The 20,407-nt window shown below is 43.1% G+C and overlaps 1 protein-coding gene across 1 annotated transcript in view; it reads left to right on the top strand.

Moving 5' to 3' along the window:
- CLIC4 (chloride intracellular channel 4) overlaps positions 1 to 20,407 on the top strand; it is a 71,495-nt gene that overhangs the window by 36,701 nt on the left and 14,387 nt on the right. Inside the window, exons 2-3 of the mRNA XM_031962571.1 lie at positions 6,725 to 6,834; positions 17,790 to 17,915. Coding sequence (XP_031818431.1) covers positions 6,779 to 6,834; positions 17,790 to 17,915 — 182 coding nt within the window. The 5' untranslated portion in view covers positions 6,725 to 6,778. The remainder of the gene's footprint in view (positions 1 to 6,724; positions 6,835 to 17,789; positions 17,916 to 20,407) is intronic.

Below are 20,407 nucleotides of genomic sequence, written 5' to 3'. Positions count from 1 at the left end.
GACAAGGAAATATTTTTTGCTGGTTTGAGAACTTTAAGATAAAAAGTTATTAGAGAGTTTGTTTTTTCTTGGTTGAGAATATAGAGTAAATCCATTGATGTAGAGATGGTTATGATAAGAGAGAGAGAGAGAGAGAGAGGTGGGAGGAGGAAGGGAAATATGGAGAGAGGGAGAGAAACATAGAGGGAGAGAGGAAGGGAGACAGAGAGAGGGAGGAAAGGAAGGAGAGAGACAGAGGGAGGGAGGAGAGAGGGAACCAAGGTGGGAAGGAGGAGAGAAAGAATGTGTGTGTCTGTGTCTGTGCGGGATCTATGAGCTAGGGCATGCTTTTTGTTCTGTTTTTATTAGCCGGATCTGTATATCTGGGGAGAAGGCTAACCTGCCCAGCTACCTTTTAATCTGAGTGTGTTGTCAGAGTTGCTTTTCTAATGTTTATTTTTTCTCCCTGCAGCTGTACTTTTAGGAAAGGTTTATTTAGAAGAGTCTAGGGAAATTTGATCACTCTCAGCATAAAGGATGAGAAAAGAGAGAATGGCTTGTAAAAGTGCACTTAACAGTTTAGAGGGTACTTGATACCTTCTGAAGATGTATCATTTCTTGCCCAAGGATTCTGAACAAAACTTGAGAAATTTTGGACAGGGAAATGGAGACCCAGTCTCCTTTCTTTACAATGTGCCCTAGATGTCCATTTCATAGCTGTTCTATAGTGTTTATCATTTTCTCTTAGCACAATTCTTAGCATATCTTTTCTTTTGTTTCTTCATCGTATCATCAACATATTTGGTCTATTTTGACAAATTCGTTTTCTTATCTGTTCAGTGAGAAAATTGAACTATGAATTCTATTTTGTAATCATTTGTAAAATTGAATGTGGGTTTGATTGTTTTCAAGGTTATTTGTTTTATTTTTACTTTTGTGAAGTTAAGAAACATCAATAAGCATGAAATTTACAAAGAGTAATAGAAGAATTGTGTATGAAACTATGAATCTCTATTATGTACATCTTTTGTTTTAAATTACATATTCATTTTGACACATAGGACTGCCACTGCTCTGCTTATCTTTCTCCTTCTAAACTTGCTTCCCTCTTCTGTTTCATTGACACTTTTCTTTCTTATTTTCTTGTATTTTTAATAATGTAATCATTATTACTGCCAATGAAATCATAGGTTTCTATCCCAGTTTTGTCTCCTTTCATTCTTAGTTATCAGTTTATCGCTATAACTGAAAGTTGGGTTTTTTTTTCCCCCTACATATGTGTGTGTGTGTGTGTGTGTGTGTGTGTGTGTTTTTAGGGTTAAATTTAGCGACTTTGGGGGGGGACATAATTCTAAATTCACAGGACTACCAGAAGTGCATTAATGTGTTGGTCCTCCCAGACCCTGCCAAGAAGTATCAATTTTTTTTTTTTGCCATCTGTGCCAATCTGATGAGTGGAACCATTGAGATTTTTGAGTTTCCATTTCTTTTTTGGGGGACATTTTTTCCACACTGTTGCTAATAGCTTGAATTTTCCTTTTTTTTTTTTTAAATCTGTCACTATTAATATCCCTGCCATTCTTTCAAAGTTACTAGTATAGCTACAATTTGAACTTTAGTTTTTCACCATATTGTGTCTTTAGAGTACTTGATTCTGTGTTGTTGAAGAGTAACAGCATTTGTGGTATGAAAATTGCTTCTGTTATTGTCAAGATATTAGAAAATAAAAGCTGAATCATTTTTAGCAAAAAATTGTTGAGAAATGCTCCTGGATCAAAAGCAGATCAGTCTGACCTTGCATACTTTCCCTTTCATAGTTTAGATTTTCAGAATCTGTGAACATTTCCTCAATGAAAAATCTAGGGTGGGTGTCAACAAATCTCATGCAAATGCTATAACATTAACTGTTTCTTCTCTGGGGGATTTGTCATATGGTAGTGGTGCATCTGGTTTAAAGTATCATTTTAATAATGATCCTGATTAATTTTATGGTCTGGGGTCCATTCATAGAATAAGAATTTTAATACTCATTTAAGAATCTATAGTGCGTTCCTATTGCATATGAATTGGGGAGAAGTTTGATAGGTGGAATGAAATGTAAAGTTTTAGGTAGAACAATGCCATATCTTTTGCCTGTAGTCTTTTCATATTTATTCTCACAGATCTGTGAGGTATCTGTATAAGTATACAGTCTATAAAGAACTAGATGCCTGCTTTTGAATGGAGACCCCTGAGCTACATACCCAGTTGGATGGCTTTGGACATTCACCTCTCTGGGTCTCAGTTTCCTCATCTGTAAAATGAGGGATTGCATTTTTATTATCCCCATTTGAATCATGCCTCCAAACTATTTTCTTCCCAATTTGAACAATTCCACACTGTTATAACATGAAACAGGCAAATATTATTTGTACGCGTAAGTTGTATAACTGTAAGTTATCTGGAAAATGGAACAAGAATTGACATTATCTAGTTCCTTTTTTTGGTCAGTGACTTAGTAATAGTCTTCAAGGAAAGTATCATGCATTATATAGACTTTTTGTAAGGCTATTGCAACTTTAGTAGGCAAACTCTGCAAATTTTTTTTGTATTTGCACAGTTAAGTGATAAATCAGAATGAAGCATTTGTTATCTCTCAGAACCACAAAGGAGCGAGAGGTGAACAATTGGCTTCCTAGTTCAGTGACTGGAAAGGCTGCTAAACCTGGATAACCATCTTTCTCTTCCCTAAATACATTAAGTTATTTATTTCATTGGGATTGCCTGTGGTGGATGGGGAACAGCAACTTCTCCTGTGCAGGGAATCTGGGCCCCTGAATGGTTTTTGCCTCTTATCCCAATCTGCATGATTTGGGACACTTCTAGACAGATAAATACAGGGGGCCAAATAGATAAACAAGCAGTGCGCCCTGCACGGAGATGAGGTGCCCACAAGCCCTGGTTAATAGCTCTTGCTGTGGGCCTGGCCCTGTAGTAAGTGCTGGGAATGCAAATTAAGCAGAAAGGAAGGTGGTCTCTCACCTTCCCTCTTTGAGGGCTGCCTCAAGAATCCTAGGCTCTGATGGGAAAAGGCCGAAGGGACCGTGTGGTGGAGAAGTCCGGATTGCCAGCCAGAGCCGTGAGAGGAGTGAGGATTGAACGGGAAGGAAAGCTCTCACTGGGGACTGTCCCCAGGGCCGGGGCCTCCAGGGCAGAAGGGTGGGAGGAGTCCAGGCAGGAGGATGGTGCCAGGGTGTGAGGGTGAAACGGACCCAACTGGCCCCTGACTGGACGCGGGCAGAGCCTCCCTAGAAGGTGCAGCCCTCTGAGGGTGGGGGGAAACCTCCCGGAGGGGGCAGCACTGGGGGGCGGGGATGGGGAGAGGGAAGCTCTGTTTGGATGGATGAGTTTGATGTGACAGTTGACTGATTAAATGTAATTAATGATGGAACCGTGTGCCATTGGTATTGCCTATGGCTTTTAAAATTCACAGGCTGTTCGAACTGACAAGTGGATTGTGTTTTTAAAGTTCATTTGTAACTTAGGTGTTTGGGGTCCTGAACACATTTCTATAAACAACCTTCTAATGGTGGCTGGGTGCCCGGCAGCCCACAAAGACTGGTTTGTGAGCCGTCATAGAGCTCAGAGAACACTGTATACTTGCTGTTTGGAGGGGAAAACTTGGTAGAAAACAATACAGTGGAAGCCACCCTTTCCTTTTAAACATATAAACCAGCTCCCTCCCCTAAAACCACTTGACAATGGCTTTTCATGAGGGGGTGGTAATCACTGTCTCCAAGGAGATGGTGGTGGAGTGCAGCGCTGGGCATTTTCTGCCAGGCCACAGAGGCCGTGAGCGGGACCGCCGGCCCCTTCCAAAGGCCAGCTGTGTGACTCACCTCGGGGCTGGGGACCAGGAGTGGCCTAGAGCTGTTGTTCTTTCGATCCAAAGCCATGGGCTGCTGTTCAGGGGTTGCTGGGTGAGCTTCCCTATAACTTGAGGAGGGAAAGTGAGGAAGAGAAGCTAAGGGAGAAATCCCCATTGCAGAGGCCGTTTGTGTTCCTTTTTTGTAAGAGGGAGAAGTGGAAGCTAGAGTCTGGAGGAGCGTTCTGGCAGAGGTGAACCCGGGCGAGCCTTTCCAGGGGAAGAACAGAGAAGCTGCCCATATGGGTGTTTTGTTGCCACTGAAATAGGGGGTGTAGAAAAAGGTAGCATTTTTTCCTAATTCATCTCATTTGCAGCTTGCCTATGGTTATAGTCTAGAATGGTCTAAGATAAGTTAGGTAACTAAAATTTAACTTATAAAACTTATCATGGAAAAATAATTGTAAATTACTACTTTGCAGACAAACTTTTATTAATAATAAGAACAGCAGTAACTCATCACTAACGTTCTTAAATCTGCTGGAGAACTGGAGCAACTATGATTTGTATAGTGTAGCTATTTACTATGTTATTTTGCTTACTGGCTTTCATAGACAGTTTTCTCCCTCCTATCTTTTTAGTTTAAACTCTTCTTAGTTATATTTACGAGATTCTAGGCAATAACAGTATTTAAAAAATTTAAAAAAATTTTTTTACATCATCTAAATTTTCTAAGTTATTCTTCTCTCTTATTCTTCCAGAGGAAGAAAAAAAAATTTTTTTAGCAAAGCTAATCAGCACATCAGAGAAATCGGACATCTATCTGAAGTGTTCCACACACATAATTCTCCCATCTTTGTAAAAAAAAAGGGGGGGGCAAGGGAAGGAAGGTACCTTCTTATGCCTCTTTGGGTCCAAGCTTGGTTATTCAACTTCAATTATTTAAATAATGTCATTGCCAACCTTTGTTAGGTGCCCTTCATCTGTGGCAAGGAGCCTGTTATTCTTATGTTTTATAAGCTTTATTTCAAGTATCCAAATCTCATTCTTGGATACCATCTTTTCAATCAGTTTGTGTTCTTCCAGTTCTTTCTTCCAGATCTTTTGTTTCATTTGTAATCCCTTAGTTGAGTCTAAGGGTTTCCAAGGTCCCCATATCAGTCCCTAAACACATTGGGAGATGGTAGTCTGGTTTGCCCATGCAGGTACTAGTTTAGGTGGCTCCCTTTTCTAGCTCTTGTGAGCTTCTGGTTGACTTGTGCAATTCTTCTGGAGTAGGAGAAGTCACTTATTGTAGTTTGTCATTGTATTTCTTTCTTTTTTATTTAAATTTTATTTCTTTATTATTGTCACACTTTAAGTTCTAAACCGTCTCTCTCTCTCCTACCTTACACTAGAGAAAAACCACTATTTGACACAGTTTTATAAATAAATATAAAACCATATTTTACATACTTCTGTTTATCAGTTCTTTCTCTGGAGTTTTCATAGGTTTTTTGTAGTTGGTTTGAGTATTTATATACTTGAAGAATAATTTATGGTTGCTGTATACAACATTCTTTTGGTTCTGCTGATTTTTCTCTTCATTATTTCATGCGGGTTTTTCTAAAATCAACCAACTTGTCATTTCTTACAGTCCAGTAGTATTCTGTCATAATCATGTACCACAACTTGGTTAGCCATTCTCCAATTGAGGCATCCCCTCAATTTCTAGTTCTCTATAAAGAGAGCTGCTATAAACCACACTGAAGGGACCTTTCCTGGCTTCAGGGATGACAGAGTGACCCTCCATGGTTCCCTGTTGTCTACCAAACAAAGTTCTTATTTCATAGCCTGGTATTCAAGGCCTTCCTAATCTGGGTCTGCTTTGTTTTTTCTAACCTTAACCCACACTATTCCCTTTCACCCACTGCAATTGTGTGATATTAAAAGAGTTGAATTTGAACTAAGATCAAGACCTAAGGTTCTCCCCTCCTCCCCCCCAAGACCCAAGTTTTAATCTTATCTCTGACTCTCAGTGTTTCATGATCTTGGGTCACTTCACCTCTGGTAATCTCAGTTTCCTTATCTGTAAAAGAAGAGGATTGTTTAGATGTTTCTTGAGGGCTGCTTCTGCCTCTGATTCAGGAGTTCTTAATCTTTTTTTTTTTTTTTTTTTTTTAATCTTTTGGCAATCCGGTGAAATTTGGATTTCTATATCAGAATATTTTTTAATGCATGAACTAAAGCACATAGGATTTGCAAAGAAAGTAAATTCTATTGAAAACCTGTGATCAAAATGTTTTCAAAAAACAAGATAAATTCACACACAGGTTAAGAAGCTAGCTCCAACTCTGATTTTGTGATTACTGAACATATATTATTCTTTTTCATTTCCACCTCTTTGCTCATATTACTCCTTATGCTGGCCACGTGTACCCTCTTCTCCCCAAACCCCTCCCCTGGCCATCTTTGCTTGTTGGGATTACTCAACAATTTTCCGACTCAAATGGCATCATCTCCATAGAGCTTCTTCATGTCTGCTTCACCCGCCTATAACCTGGCAACAAATTTTCTGTCCTCTGACTCATGATCTTATGACCTCATTGCATTCTAGTTAAATGATCCCCTATTATCTCCCCCCATTAGTGTAGAAGCTCCTTGAGAACAAGAATATGGTGTAGAGATCCTTGTTTAGGGACCAGCTGGCCCCTGAGATTCCTCTGACACCTGAGGTTCTAGGTTTGATTTTTTTTCACCTAGTATACCATGTACAGTGTCTAGAAGGCAGACTTGACTCATAGTAGATGGCTGAATTAAATTATTCTTTCTCTGAATGTCCTATTTCCTTTCCCATTAATTCTGTGTTAATTTTTAATCTAACTTTAATTTAATCTAACTTTGGTCTTCTGTGTTCCTCAGGCTGGCAGTGATGGCGAGAGCATAGGAAACTGCCCCTTCTCCCAGAGGCTTTTCATGATCCTTTGGCTCAAAGGCGTGGTATTCAGTGTCACCACTGTTGATCTGAAAAGGTAAGGAAGCTGCGCCCTTCCCCCCCACTAAACTCTGTCTCTCCTGAGTTATTGCACAAACTTTGCTGGGTTTTCCCTCCTCTGGAAGCATCATAGCCAGAAAGCCCTGGTCAAATTGGAGCCACTTGGATGTAATAATCCCTATTCAGAAGCCAGAGTCAGCGCTTATGTATCTCCCCTCACAAGTGCTCCTGCTAGAACTTTCTTCAGTTCCACCATAGATTTATCGAGTAGCTGAGCTTTAGCTTAGAAATCATGAAATCGCTCCAAGATGGCAGGAATCCGTAACAAAGCTGCTTTCCTGCCAGGCTCTCGAGATACCCGGGAGTGGGTGGGGAGGCCGAGGGCTGAGCTTCTGGAGCAGAAGCTCCAGCTCTTGCTGAGGAGCAGGAGCCATCTGTTTAGTGGAGAAGTGCCGCACACCTGGGGTCCCCCTTGGTCTGGGGTTGCCCACTCGTCGGTGCTCTGGGACTTTCATCTGTGAAATTGGGTGGGTGGGGAACTTGAGGAATCTCTTGGGTTGTCTCCATTTCTAAAATGTACCGATGGGTACGATGTTGAGTTTTTCCTGAGTGGAGTATAGCTGGAATTATCCGCCCTGTGACTTGAAAGATCTGGCTTCCATGGGATGCTGAAGTAAGACTCCCTCTCCATGGTGTGGCGGGAGCTGCTTGGAGCCCTCGGAAAGGGTCTTGGGAGAGAGTCAGCAGGCACGGGCCGTCCATTGGACAGGGCGGTGCTCAGGGGCTGTCCCGGTCTGACCTCAGGTGGCAAACAAGCCTGGGAGCCGGGCCCCTTCCTAGTGGCCGTGCCCAGGGCAGGCCTCCGGGAGGAGGCCCGGTCAGGGGGCCTGCGTGCTTGTCCCCCGGTGGGCTTTGAGTGGGGAGTGCTGTGCTGCACCTGGAGCCCTGGTCAGTGTCTGTGACAGTTTGGCCACGTTCTCACTGTAAGAACTCTTAGGTGTTCTCAGAATGGGCCTGGTGGTGAGAGCTGCCCCAAGGTGGGGTGTCTCCTCAGCTATCCTGGGATCATCCCAGAGCCTTCATAAAGCTTCCCAGAATCAGGCCGTCTTGCACATGACAGCCTTCCCTCCCTCCCTCCTTCCCTCTCTCGGGTTTCATAGATGTGGAGTTTGTTTATAGCAGGCAGGTGAGGATGACTTCCAGGGAGCTATTTCAGTGCCTCAGTTGCCCCAACTTGTCCCCTGTGCTTCCCTGCTGCTGCTTTTGGGAGTCCTGGGAAGAAATCCCTTCTTGCTGTTACCATGTCTTTCACGGGAAGGCAAATTTGGGGTGTAAAGTGGAAAAGGTCTTTTATAATGAAAGAAGCTGTAGAAGGAGAAAGTGTGGAGTTGTGAGGTGCCTCGGAAAACCCCAAAGAAGCAGGTCCCTCTTTGGAGCCTTGGGGTGTCGAGGCCCTGCAGGCAGGTGGCTCAGAGAGCTTTCTCCCCACCCCCAGCCTTGCGGGGTCTGATGCTGCTTTTAACTATTTTTCAGAGGAGGAGAGTAGATGGTCCAGGGAAGGGAAGTGATTTGGCTGGAGTCACCCAGGTCTGAGAAGCCGCTTTTAGCCTGGGCTCTGTGCTGGGATCTCTGCCACGGCACATGGGGGAGAGCAAGCCTTAATTGCATGGTCTCAGGGTGAGGTGACCTCACTCTAGTGCTCTTGGAGGAAGGCAGTCCTGGGGGGGGGTGGGGCAGGTCACCTTGCATTTGGAGTGAATTCTCCATGCATTCAGATCTCTCAGGGAGACCCCTGGATGGATCCCAACCCCAAAAGGAAACATCCTGGTACAGTTCCTAAGAATAGCCCTTGCCACCAGGCACACGCCCTGACTGCGGCTGAAATACTTGGATTTTTCCTATCCCATTTTTGGCTTGGAACAAGTGAGTCGGCTGTACTCTGAATGAGTTACTTTACTCCATACAATGCTCGATTGTGATACTTTATTCAGGAATTCTGAAATGAGCTATGGAAATCCACAGTTCCCAAGAGGATGGGGACCTATCTGAATATTTGAGTAACAGTGTGCTTGAATTTGAATAATGCTATATTTGCCTTTGATTTCTCCATTCCTCAGACATATTAGTTGACACTAAAATAGGGGAATATTTGCGTGCAAAGAAACTTGTGTAAACACTACTCACACTAGGGAATACAAGACTGGGGGATGTAGAACTTTCTAGCACCTTTCTTTTTTTTCCTTCAAATTCTTGGCTCTGGAAATCATTCTTTTTTCTAACACACTTACAAAGTAACTTTTAAGCACATTGTGTAATCCACAGGAAAAGGGAAGAAACAACAAAAAACAATTTATATACTGCTTTGTTTTTAAAATCCAAATTCGCAGCCTAAAATGCTCCAATGTATTAGTTGAGACTGTGAGCTTATTATCCCAGTGATTTCTTGCTTCATGTACACTCATCTTTTTTGCACATTTTACCCATGTCCTTCTCTGAGCCCTTTGTAAGCAGTCTACTTATTGGGCCTTCTTGTGGTTTTTTTCCCTAATTTTATTTTTTTATTGAAGTTTTTTTTTTTCAAAACATATGCAAGGATAATTTTTCAACACTGACCTTTGAAAAATCTTGTATTCCAATTCCCCCCCCCCTTCCCTGTACCCCCTCCCCACATGGCATGTAATCCAATATATGTTAGACATGGTAAAAATTTATATATTAAATCCAATATAGGCATACATATTTATACAGTTATCTTGCTTGCTGCCCAAGAAAAATCAGATCAAAATGTTTAAAGAGAGAGAGAGAGAGAGAGAGCTTCTTTAATTGAGGATAGTAGCTGCCCATCTGTTATTACTATTTTTCAACCTACAACTGGTCTTTTCTGAATAGATATACCTTTGATATAGGCCCTTTATATAACTTCTTAAGTATGAGGGGTAATTAGGGATATTTCACCATCATGGCTCTCTGACTTTCTGAGATCATAGTGGACTGTGATTTGCAGCCATGGTAGCATTATCAGGAGAGAATACTGGTTTTAAAAAAGATGAACTTTTGCATCAGTGAGTACTTTGAGATTATTGAAAGCAAAGCACAAAGAGTCTAAAATGTCTTTTGTGAAATGTCCTGGATTAAAAAATTATGATTATATTTTTTGCATATGTGTGGGTGAAAAGAAGCCTTTAATGTCCTCAGTTTTCTGCCTTTAAGGATAAGTGCTCAATTCTAGAGGGCTTGAGACAAAAACAGTCCCCTAAAGAGACCAATGGGGAGTAAAGGAACTCTTAGAAACCCATTCTACTTGTGGATGAAATGATTGTCACATGACACCTTTTCCATAAGAACAAATCCTTTTCCAGCTGTGGTTGGCCCTGTGGGAGATCTTTTTTTGAGTTGCTGTCTGTGCTAATAACTCCGCTGGTATTCATAGAACCCTATGGAGTCTTTGAATTAGTTTCCTTAGCTTGATTGCCAGTATAAACATGGCTGGTACCATGAGTGCTTTTGTGGGAGTTGTTTTTATGAAAAAGAAAAAAGCAAATCTGAACCTTACTTTTTATTCATGCTGCATATTGTGTTTAGAGAACTTAGAGGCAAAACAGATTTCAAAGACTCAAAAGCCCAAAAAGAATTTAGAGTTCCCCTGACATGGGCCCTTGGCTGAAGGTAAAGGGATGCAGGCTGCCCGCTGCTGCCTGCCCAGGGCTCTCTCAGTGGTGATGAGCTTCAGCAGTTCGGAGGATTAAAATTGTCGGGGACTCCAAAGGTTGACATGGGCATGGCTGGGGCGCGTTGGAAGGGAGGATCCGTGTAGGAGAATGGCGTCTGTCAGTGAGGATGCATAGGACCGCCGCTCCCAGAGCCTGGAGGGAGGCCTGTAGGGTTTCCCCTGTGGACAGCTTAGGAAAAGGGGCAGGGGGTCTCCAAGGGCAGAGGCTGGCTGGTCCTGGGACGGCCTGCAGGAGAGGCTCCACTGCTGTCTTCCTGTATACTTCAGAGGGCTAAAACATTAATGTGTCTGTTAATATTACTTAAGTCAGGTGGTGTCAGTGCCAGGAATGTTTAGGGCTTGATCTTTGGTCATCAAATGAGATAATGTCTGTAAAGTATTTTATACACTAACAGCACAGAATGGGTGCTTCAGTGCTTCTTTATTTTCCTTCCTCCTTGCCCCTCTTCCTTTCCCCCTCCATCCTTTCTCCTTCCCTCCTTCCTTTCTTTTCCATCGGATAAGCAATCCAGGCCAGGATCCTTACACAACTCCTTCCACCTTCCAGGGTACCTGACATTCTTCATGTCAGTGACCAACAGCCTTTTCTGTTATCTTTTGTACACCAGAAGCACAGGGAGTTACTATTCACAATCCTAAGAGAGAGAACTAGGACCAGGGGGTAGAGGCTGTAAGGGGCAAATGGAAGCCATAAAATCCTTGAAGCTGAAGCCGTGTTCAGTAATGCAGCGTGCTGCCTGGGGATGGTAACCCCTTGTCTGTGGGGAAAGCAGAGGAGAATCTTTTCTCTGGGGCTCTGTTCTAAGAAAGTCCCAGCCCTGGCTAAGTGCTCTTGCAGTGGGAAGGGAGAGCTGGGAGGGTTCTCACTTGAGAGGATCAGGAGACTGAGACCTGGCAGCTGGAGCGTGACTTGCTAAGGTCCCGAGCTAATTAAGGGGAGCCAGAACTGGCTTGGGATCCGGGTTTGCTTTGTCCCGAGGCTGAGGGATGGGGGTGGGTGGGATAGGGAAAGGGGCCAGGCCCTGGGGAGAGCTGCTGGTTCATGGGGGAGGGAGAGGATCCCTTACACTGACAAGAAACCCATCCTTTTCCAGAATTGTCAATGTGAGCACCATCACTCATGAGAAAATGTCTTCTGTTGTCCAAGGTTATTCAGGGTGAATCAGGGAAGAAGCAATTGGTTTGCTTTTGGTGCAGAATCAGAAACAAAGCCGGCCCCGGCCTTCAGGGCCCTCTCTTGCAAGGGCAGCACAGTGGGAAGTGGGGGGGAGGGAGGTGATCTCATCCCCTCGGACCTCCAACATCCTGGCTTCAGGCAGTTAGTGGCCAATGTCACTCATCCACCCTGGGGGGCGGGGCTTGAAGGGGCTTCTCTTGTGTGTTGCCTTTGTGGGTACCCAAGCTGGCAGGACCTGAGTCTTTGTGAAGCATCTAAGGTGGTGGTTGCTGGGAGTGACCCCAGTCTGAGGGGAGTACCTGTGAGCCTGAGGACTACCTGGGAGCCAGCTGGGGCAGGGCCTTGAATGCCAGGATCGATCAAATGGGGGGGGGGGTTATGGAGGAAGCTGAGAAGAGCTACTCAGGGCGCTTCCCTGCTGACCATCTAGTGAGTGGGACTCCCTAGGAGGACAAAGGAGAGCCCCATGCCTTCCTTTGTCTGAGGTTCCAGGCCCAGCCTTCCACCTGGGCAGCCCATGGCCTCGTCTTTCTCCCAAAGAGGGTCTTCAGCTCTGGGTCTGCACTTGCACCTGCTGCTGGGCCCAGAGATGTGTCTGTAGAGATGGCTGGGGCAGGAGGTCAGAGGCAAGGCCACAAATTCTTTTTCTCTGTGGGGGTTTTCACAAGCATCTCCTCAGGGCCTGAATAAGCTGGTCTCCAGGAAGCAGCAGGGTCCCACAGTGAAAAGGTGGGGCCAGAGAAGCCCGGTGTGCTTGGCGCAGCTCTGCTGCTTTTTGGCAGGATGATCTGGACAGTTGCTGAGACTCATATTCCTCCTTACTGTGATGGGGGCATGTTTTACAGAGGCTTTCTCTGTTTTTCTGCAGGGCTCTGCCTCCTTCCTCTTCTGCCTGTAGAAATACTTTTCTGTAGATGTGAAGCCCCCTTTTTCCTGTCTCCCAACAGAAAGCACCATCACCTTTTTCCTACATCCCTTTTGTTTCAGGTCCATCTTTCCTCACCTTCTAGAGCAGATCTTGCTCATATGTGGATCACACTCCTGTGGAATCTCAGTTTCTGGGCAGGAACTGTCATTCTTTGTGTGTTTTTAGAGGTATTTATTGTACCTTCAGTAATGTGCTATTTAAAATAAGTTAATACCTTTCAAGGTTATTTCAGAGTAGATAAATACAAAATACTTTTTGATCCCATTGAGACAGACATCTTTTCAGCACTTCACTTACCAGAGTCCTCATGGGAATCAAAATGTTGGGTCAATAACTCAAGCAATAGAAATAGAAAGTTTTTGCACATGAATGCTTGAGTCCAGAGTTCTCTTAACTCTTATTTTGTAGGTCTATCGTTTTAATGGATTTGATTTTATGATGTAAAAGAATTAGGATTGAAAACATCACCATTACATTAAGTATTTTGTCTTTCTCTGTTTGGAGGACTAATGAGCTACAACTAGATTTTCAGTAGATGGCTTGGAACTGGGCTGGCTGAAACAAAACACCTGTTAGAAACACGTTTTAATTGAGGTGACTAATGGCCATTTTCTAGCTCACTGCTCTCCTCTTCTTCCTTTCCTTTTTTCCTTCCACTCTCTTTTTCTTTTTTTTCCTTTCCAACCTTGGTTTCCCCCATCTTTTACTATCTTCTTTCACTTCTGTTCCCTTTTCTTGACTTTCTTCCTGCCTCCTTCTCTGGCTATTCTTTCTTCCCCTCCCCCCAACATCTCCTTTTTTGAATCCAGAATCAAAGCAGAAAGAAAAGAATAATTTACCACTTCTAGATTTTACAAACAAAAACAATCAGACCAAGCTCTTATTTCAAGGCTTGAGTTCTGCTCCCTGTGCCTTTAATAACTGAGACACTAGTAACAATACCTCATATTTCTGAATCTCTTGAAGGATTGTAAAGTGCTTTCTCTTGACCCTGACAGTAATCCTGTGTTAAGGTTCAAAATTTTAATATTGGAAGAGTTCCAACTTGCAACAGATGCCTTCTGTACCTGAGCGGGATTTGCCTCCACAACATCGGAAGCAGAACCTAGCTCCATCTCCAGGCCCCAGGAAGGGAGAACCATGTTGCCCAAATCTTTCCCTTAGGTAAACCTGCTCGTCATCAGTTTTTACCTTGTCCCCTGTGCCCAAGGGCCAAGCAGAACGGTCTAGCCTGACGATCCTTCAGAGATATTTAACCTGGAGAGATAAACTCTAGGGCTGCCATCTTCAAAGTGTCATAGAGAAGAGGGCTTCAGAAATAGCTGGGGATAACAAAGAGGCCAACTTAGACTCGATGCCAGGAAAAATTCCCTAACAATTAAGCCAACTGCCTTGGAAGAAATGGGATGTTACTGGGAAGCACAGGTGGAGGCTGCACGGCCAGTTCATGAGGTAGCCACGATGGCCACTCAAGGCCCTTCCAACTTTATAAATCCTGCAGTGTCTCATAGAGTGTCTTCCACAGAGTAGCATTTTAGAGCTAGGGCAGAGGACTCTTAGCATGACAGTGTGCATAAATGTAGGTATCCCCCCCTCATCTTGCACATGACAGATAGGAAGAGCAGAGAGATAATGTCTTACTCTGAGAATGTTCAAATGAGGACATTTTGAAACCCCAGCTTCTTCAGTGAATTTTCTACAGTATCACAGTCGCTCAGTGATTCATGAAACTTCGCATATTAGACACATACTCCATGCCACGTACTGTGCTAAGGGTGCTGAGAAGACAAGAGGTCACAGACATGAGAACTGCTGAGAGAGACAGAGTCTAGGCAGGCGCTGCCATTAAGAAAACCCTGGAAGAGCTTCTTGAAGAAAATGAGATTTTAGATGGACTTGAAAGAAGGTGGGGGAGCTAAGGAGGGCGAGCATCCAGAAATGGAGGATAATCTGTAAAAATGGCTGTGGGCAAGAGAAAGAGTACCTGGTCCGAGGAGGGAGGAGCCAGAAGGCCGGGGGCCAGGCATCCCTTCACAGGAGGCACATAGAAGGCTGGAGAGGGAGGAGAGAACCACAGAATGAAGAGCTTTAATAACCAAACAGAGGACTTTATATTTGGTCCTAGAGCTAATAAGGAGTCACTAAGTTTATTGAAAAGCAGGAGAGTCAGACCTATGTTTTAGCAAGATTCTTTTGACAGCTGATTGGGGGATCATTTGGAATGGGGAGTTGCAGAAAGAGCAATCAGAAGGATGTAGCAATGGTCCCTTAATGAAATGGTAAGGGCCTGCACCAGAGTGAGGGCAGTGTCATCAAGAAAAAAGGGAGTATACAGGAGATGTAATGGACATAAATTTTTAATAGCTTTTTGTTTTTCCAAATACAAGCAAAGATAGTTTTCAGCATTTACCTTTGCAAAATCTTGAGTTCCAAATTTTTCTCCTTCCCTTCACCTCACTTCCTTCCCCTAGACAGGAAGCAATCCAACTTAGGTTAAACATGTGCAGTTTTTCTAAACATATTTCCGTATTTGTCATACTGTGCAAGAAAAATCAAATCAAAAGGGGAAAAAAGAGAGGAAAAAACAGTAAACAGACAACAACAACAAAGGTGACTATGCATTGATTCACATTCAATGTTCACAGTTCTCTCTCTCTCTCTCTCTCTCTCTCTCTCTCTCTCTCTCTCTCTGTGAATGGCTCTTTCCATCACAAGTCTATTGGGATTACCTTGAATGACCTCATTATTGAAAAGAGCCAAGTCCATCACAGTTGATCAGCACATAATCTTCTTGTTACTCTGGACCATGTTCTCCTGGTTCTGCTCCCTTCATTCAGCATCAGTTCCTGTAAGTCTCTCCAGGCTTTTCTGAAATCTGCCTTGCTCATCATTTTTCATAGAACAATAATATTCCATTACATTCATGTACTCTGACTTATTCAGCCATTCTTCAACTGATGGGCATCCACTCAGCTTCCAGCTCCTTGGATGGGCATAAAATTGTCAGGTGTTGGCACAGATTGGCTACGTGGAGTGAGAGAGAATGAGAAGCTGAGGCCGAGGCTGCCTGTGCTTGACCTGGGGGTGCCCTGGAAAGTTGCTGATGAAAATGGCAGTGTCATCAAAAAGAATTGGGAAGTTTGGAGGAAGAGAGGCTTTAGGGGAAAAGATAATGAGTTTTGTAGAATGGGGATAAAGCATGCAATACCTGCCTTTGAAGCTTACTCTAAGGAAAGAATCTGCTAAATGTAAAGTGCTGCTGGGTAGCTGCGAGATCCTGTTTGTTGGGATGGTTTGGCTTCATGATTTGCCTTATGGCTTTCTAAGTTTTATTGACCTTTCAGTTTGTCATAAAAGGATGGGCAGATATAACATGTTAAAATTTGGACTGAACAAGTACTAGTAAAGAATCAGTTTGTATATGTGAAGTTAAGGTAGTCTTCCTACTGCAGATTTAAAAACAAGACTTACTGGACCTTTCTGTTTTACACGAATGATGGACAGTGAATGGTCCCTTAGTGTCAAACACCAATTTTCTTTCTCATCATCACCCTCTTCCTCCTCCCTTAAAAACAAAGTGAAAGAATCTCTCACTTTTGAATATTGAGCTAAGAAAAGTTAAACGCTTAAAGTCTTGGAATTTCTGAGCTATTGAGCAACGCTTTCACATTCCTGGAGCCCTGGGGAGAGCAGGTAATGCAGGAGGAAACAGCTGAAGCTCCCTGAGGGAGAGAGACCTTGTGTGTGGGGGAGGGGCCAGTGGGGATGGAGCATGCACAGGATGTCCGTGCTGGAATTCACTCTTGGGTAACCAAGGGAAGGGAAAGCAGGTGGTCTCAAGGCTAAGTGGAAGGAAGTAACAGACAGCAAATGCTCCCATTCCTCTTTAGCGCGCCTGTGGTTTTCTAGTTCCCCCTCCACTTACATATACATTGCATTTATAGGGTGCTTTATTATTACATGATATTTACCAGATCTTATGTCTTTTGATCCAGCAACCCCTAAAAGGAGGTGACATAAGTATTATTTCCATTTTTCTAGAATTATAGGGTCTAGAACCACAAAAACAAAACAAAAAACAAAAAAAACTTTGTATAGAGATAATTTAGATGAAAACTAAATGGCTCCCGGGTCTTTGCTTCCAAAAATCCAATTGTGTATTATCCCATTTTACTTCCTGCCTTCTGGATTCTAAATCCAGGGCTCCTTTCATTATATCCCAGAAACTTAAAGTCAGAACAATGAAGAGACCACCCCTCACAGCTCCTAGCTACCAAATCCAGTCTTCTTCCATGTTGCTTCCCAAATAGCATGCCTTGTAGATTGCTGTTTTCTAAATTCAACATTCCTATTTTCATATAATTTTGGGTTAGATTTAATGTGCTGCATCACCTCTGCTGGTTACTTACCTGTGACCTTTGGAAAGTCATGTAACTTTCATGAGCCTCAGTTTCCTAATCTGTAAAACAAGGGACTTTAGAGTGGATGCTTTCTGAGGTCCCCTCCAGTTAACCATTTTGAATTCTAAGATCTTTTAAAATTTTAAATCTCTTGCTCTTCTTCACCATATACACACACATATAGGTATATTTCCATCTGTACCTAATGGAAAAAGTCATGGTTGAGGGAGAATAGAAAGTCAAAGAAAAGATAGAATTTTCAATTAAAAAAAAAAAGACAAGATTCTATTAAATTTTCTGTAAAATATTTGCTTGATTTGAAAAGGCATAAACAGCATAGCCTACGTAGGGGACTTAATTCACCAAGTTTTCTCATTTCTTAATTAGATTGGACTATCAAAAGAGAAGTACTGGCTTGATTTAGTGGTAGAATGATGAAGTGCTTGGAATATTTGTAATATGGGATTATGCAATAAAGTGTGTTTGGGGAAATTCATTAAGATTATCAATTCAGTCCTGAAAATTCATTATAATGAAAAACATCATACCTTCATAATGTACTTTATTCAATGTAATGCAAATTTATTTTGAATCCAAGTAAAGTTAGAGATAACTCACTTAATTAAAGAAGTAAATTTCATCTTATTGTCTATAACAATCAATTTTTTTTTTCTGGGGAGCTGGAGAATATTACCACTCTCTGACTATGAGAAGAAGTAATTACATTTTGACACTTTCTTTTTTTCCTTTTTATTAGGAAACCTGCAGACCTGCAGAATTTGGCTCCAGGGACTCACCCACCATTTATAACTTTCAACAATGAAGTCAAAACGGATGTGAACAAGATTGAGGAGTTCCTTGAGTCAGTTTTATGCCCACCTAAGTGAGTATCAAAAGAAAAATAATGCATGGAAATAATGCTACTGTTGAAATTATTTTTTCACTGAATAAATGGAACAACTGGTCTTTGAAAAAGAAAATCCTATCTTCTGATACATTAAAAGGCCTTAACATCTCATTCATGTGCAAATACTTTAGGAGTATCCCCTCAAAGTATTTACTTTCTGTTAAATATAACTGAATGGCTGCTTGAGCTAAAGTTTAGACTTTGGCAGGATGAGTCACAAAAAGAAGGGTTGGCTGGACTGGAGAGAAAGGAGGATCAGAGCAGGTGAAGGAAGCTGGGCTAGGTTTGAGAGAAGAGCATGACTTAAATGGAGTCCAAGGGGAAGGCAGCAGTTGTATCCCAGGCACCATTAGCCAAAGGCCCCAGCAGGGTCAGAGGCAGGCAGGGCAGGTGGTTGGTTGATGTCTGTCAAACAGCAGCAGTCCCTTTTACAAAGCGTCTCAGCCCCTTTCCTAAGGTCATGTTCTCGTTGCATAATTCACTCTGGCTGGAAGTGGTCTCGTCCTTTACCCTTTATTGTGGGCACCCGTTTGTATGTGTGCTCGTGTCCTGTGCTCTTCTCTTCCCCCTCCTGGATTATAAGCTCTGGGGGGTAGGCACCAGATCTGTTTATCTCTGACTCTTCCTTGCCTAGCATACAGTACTTACTGTTCAGCTGAATAATTTAAATCTGCAGATAATTTCAGACTTTAATTTAGGTAATAGCTCTGCCATGCTCTAACAATCATTCCATCAGTGCTCCTAACAAATAGCATCAGTGCAAAGTCTGAGCTGGAGGGCTGTGAGAAGGGGCAGAGACGGAGTTGTAGGACACCTTAAACATAGAATTTCAGAACTGAAAGGGACTTTTGACCAGAGCCTGTTAAAGGGGCCTGAAAGCTTGGCCTGTCAAGGCTGAAAGAACCTTTGGACCCCAGAAAGTCAGGGGTGGAAGTGCGCTGCAGAGGCCCTCCTGCAGGCCCCCAGGAAGGCAAGGACTTTGCCCCTTACTTGGTGGAAATCGTCCTCTCTCTCTCAGGATCCCTGGACATCATCTCTTACTTTCTTCTTCCCTTTCCCGTTTGTGACAGACAGTCCTTATCTTTGACGAGGAGAAGCCCATCTTCTCCCATCCCACCAAGCTGCATGCCCCAAGGAGGGGCCTCTGGGACTTCTCCCTCCTCATCAAGGCCGGGGTGATCTTCTCTCCCTGTCACATGTTCACTCACCTTTCCTTTTTCTTCAGTCAGCCACATCACTCAACATTTTATTAGGTGCCTTCCATGCGCCCTTCACTCTAAGTGCTGGAGGGGACCCCAAGAGGTAAGAGACAGTGCTGGTCCTTGAGCTCTGGGGAGACAGCATGGAAGCCAGCCTAGACAAAGCAAGTGCTCGGCAATATAAATAGAAGATATATACCAGAGGGAAGGCGTTCAGAGGGGCTGGGAAGGCTTCCTGGAGAAGGGAGGACCTGAGTGAGGATCTGAAGGAAGCCAGAGAGGTCATGGGTCAGAGCAGAGAAGGGAGAGCTTCCAGGCAGGAGAGACAGCCAAGAAAAGACATGCAGTTCTTTGTGGAACATCAAGTATCCTGACAGGAAAGATGGGAGGAGGCTGGGCGTACTGCAGACCTCAGCTACGGCTTGGATAGGCAAGGGAGGGAGGATCCAGAAGGACAACTAGGTTGGGAACCTGAGGGATTGGCGGGTGGGGATGGTGGTGTCCCTTTTTACAACTATAGCTACTTTAAAAGAGAGACAAAGATGGAAATCCTTGCGTTGGCCATGTCCAGAGACATGTCTTATTCTGGACCTTGAGTCCATCCCCTCTTTGTCCAGACATCAATCTTCTGGAGTCACGGTTGGTGATCGCAGTGATTAGAGCTCCAGAGGCTTTCGAAATTATTTGTTTTTATTTACAAGGTTGTTATTGTATAAATCATTCTCTATGTTTCTGTTCTCTTCACTCAGCCTCAGCTCATACAAATCTTCCCAGGTTTCTCTGAAACTTTTCTTCACATCATTTCATATGGTGATATGAAAAATGCCACCTCCACTAATCAATTGAAGAAACATTTAAGATTTATTAATTATGTGTCCCTACCCACCTTTCCACAACTTTGTTCAGTGTACTTATGTTTCATTTTTTATTAAAATGATTTTTAAATGATTAATTATAAGCCAGTAAAGGGCAATGTATTTCTCAGTATACTGAACACGCTGTATTGCATATAGGAAGTGCTTGATAAATGTTTGAATTAAAAATCATGTAATGTTATCAAGCTTGTACTTGACCCAACTCCTGTCTATTCCATCATGACTGCTGATTAACAGCGGGTGGAAGGGTCAGTGTAGGAAGCTGCCCTCTCTGGAGTGATTTAAGAAACCAGTGAAAGGTTCCAGTCAAGGCCTTCTCTCAAATCTAGAAGGATCCGAATTCAGACCCTTGGTGAAAGAGCCGCTTCTCCCTGTCCTTGTAATGACAGACTTG

The sequence above is a fragment of the Sarcophilus harrisii genome, chromosome 3 (assembly GCF_902635505.1).
Source record: "Sarcophilus harrisii chromosome 3, mSarHar1.11, whole genome shotgun sequence".
NCBI classification, from domain to species: Eukaryota; Metazoa; Chordata; class Mammalia; order Dasyuromorphia; family Dasyuridae; genus Sarcophilus; species Sarcophilus harrisii.
The sequence above is the reverse complement of the archived record's forward strand: the minus strand, read 5'-3'. Positions and strand labels throughout refer to the sequence as shown.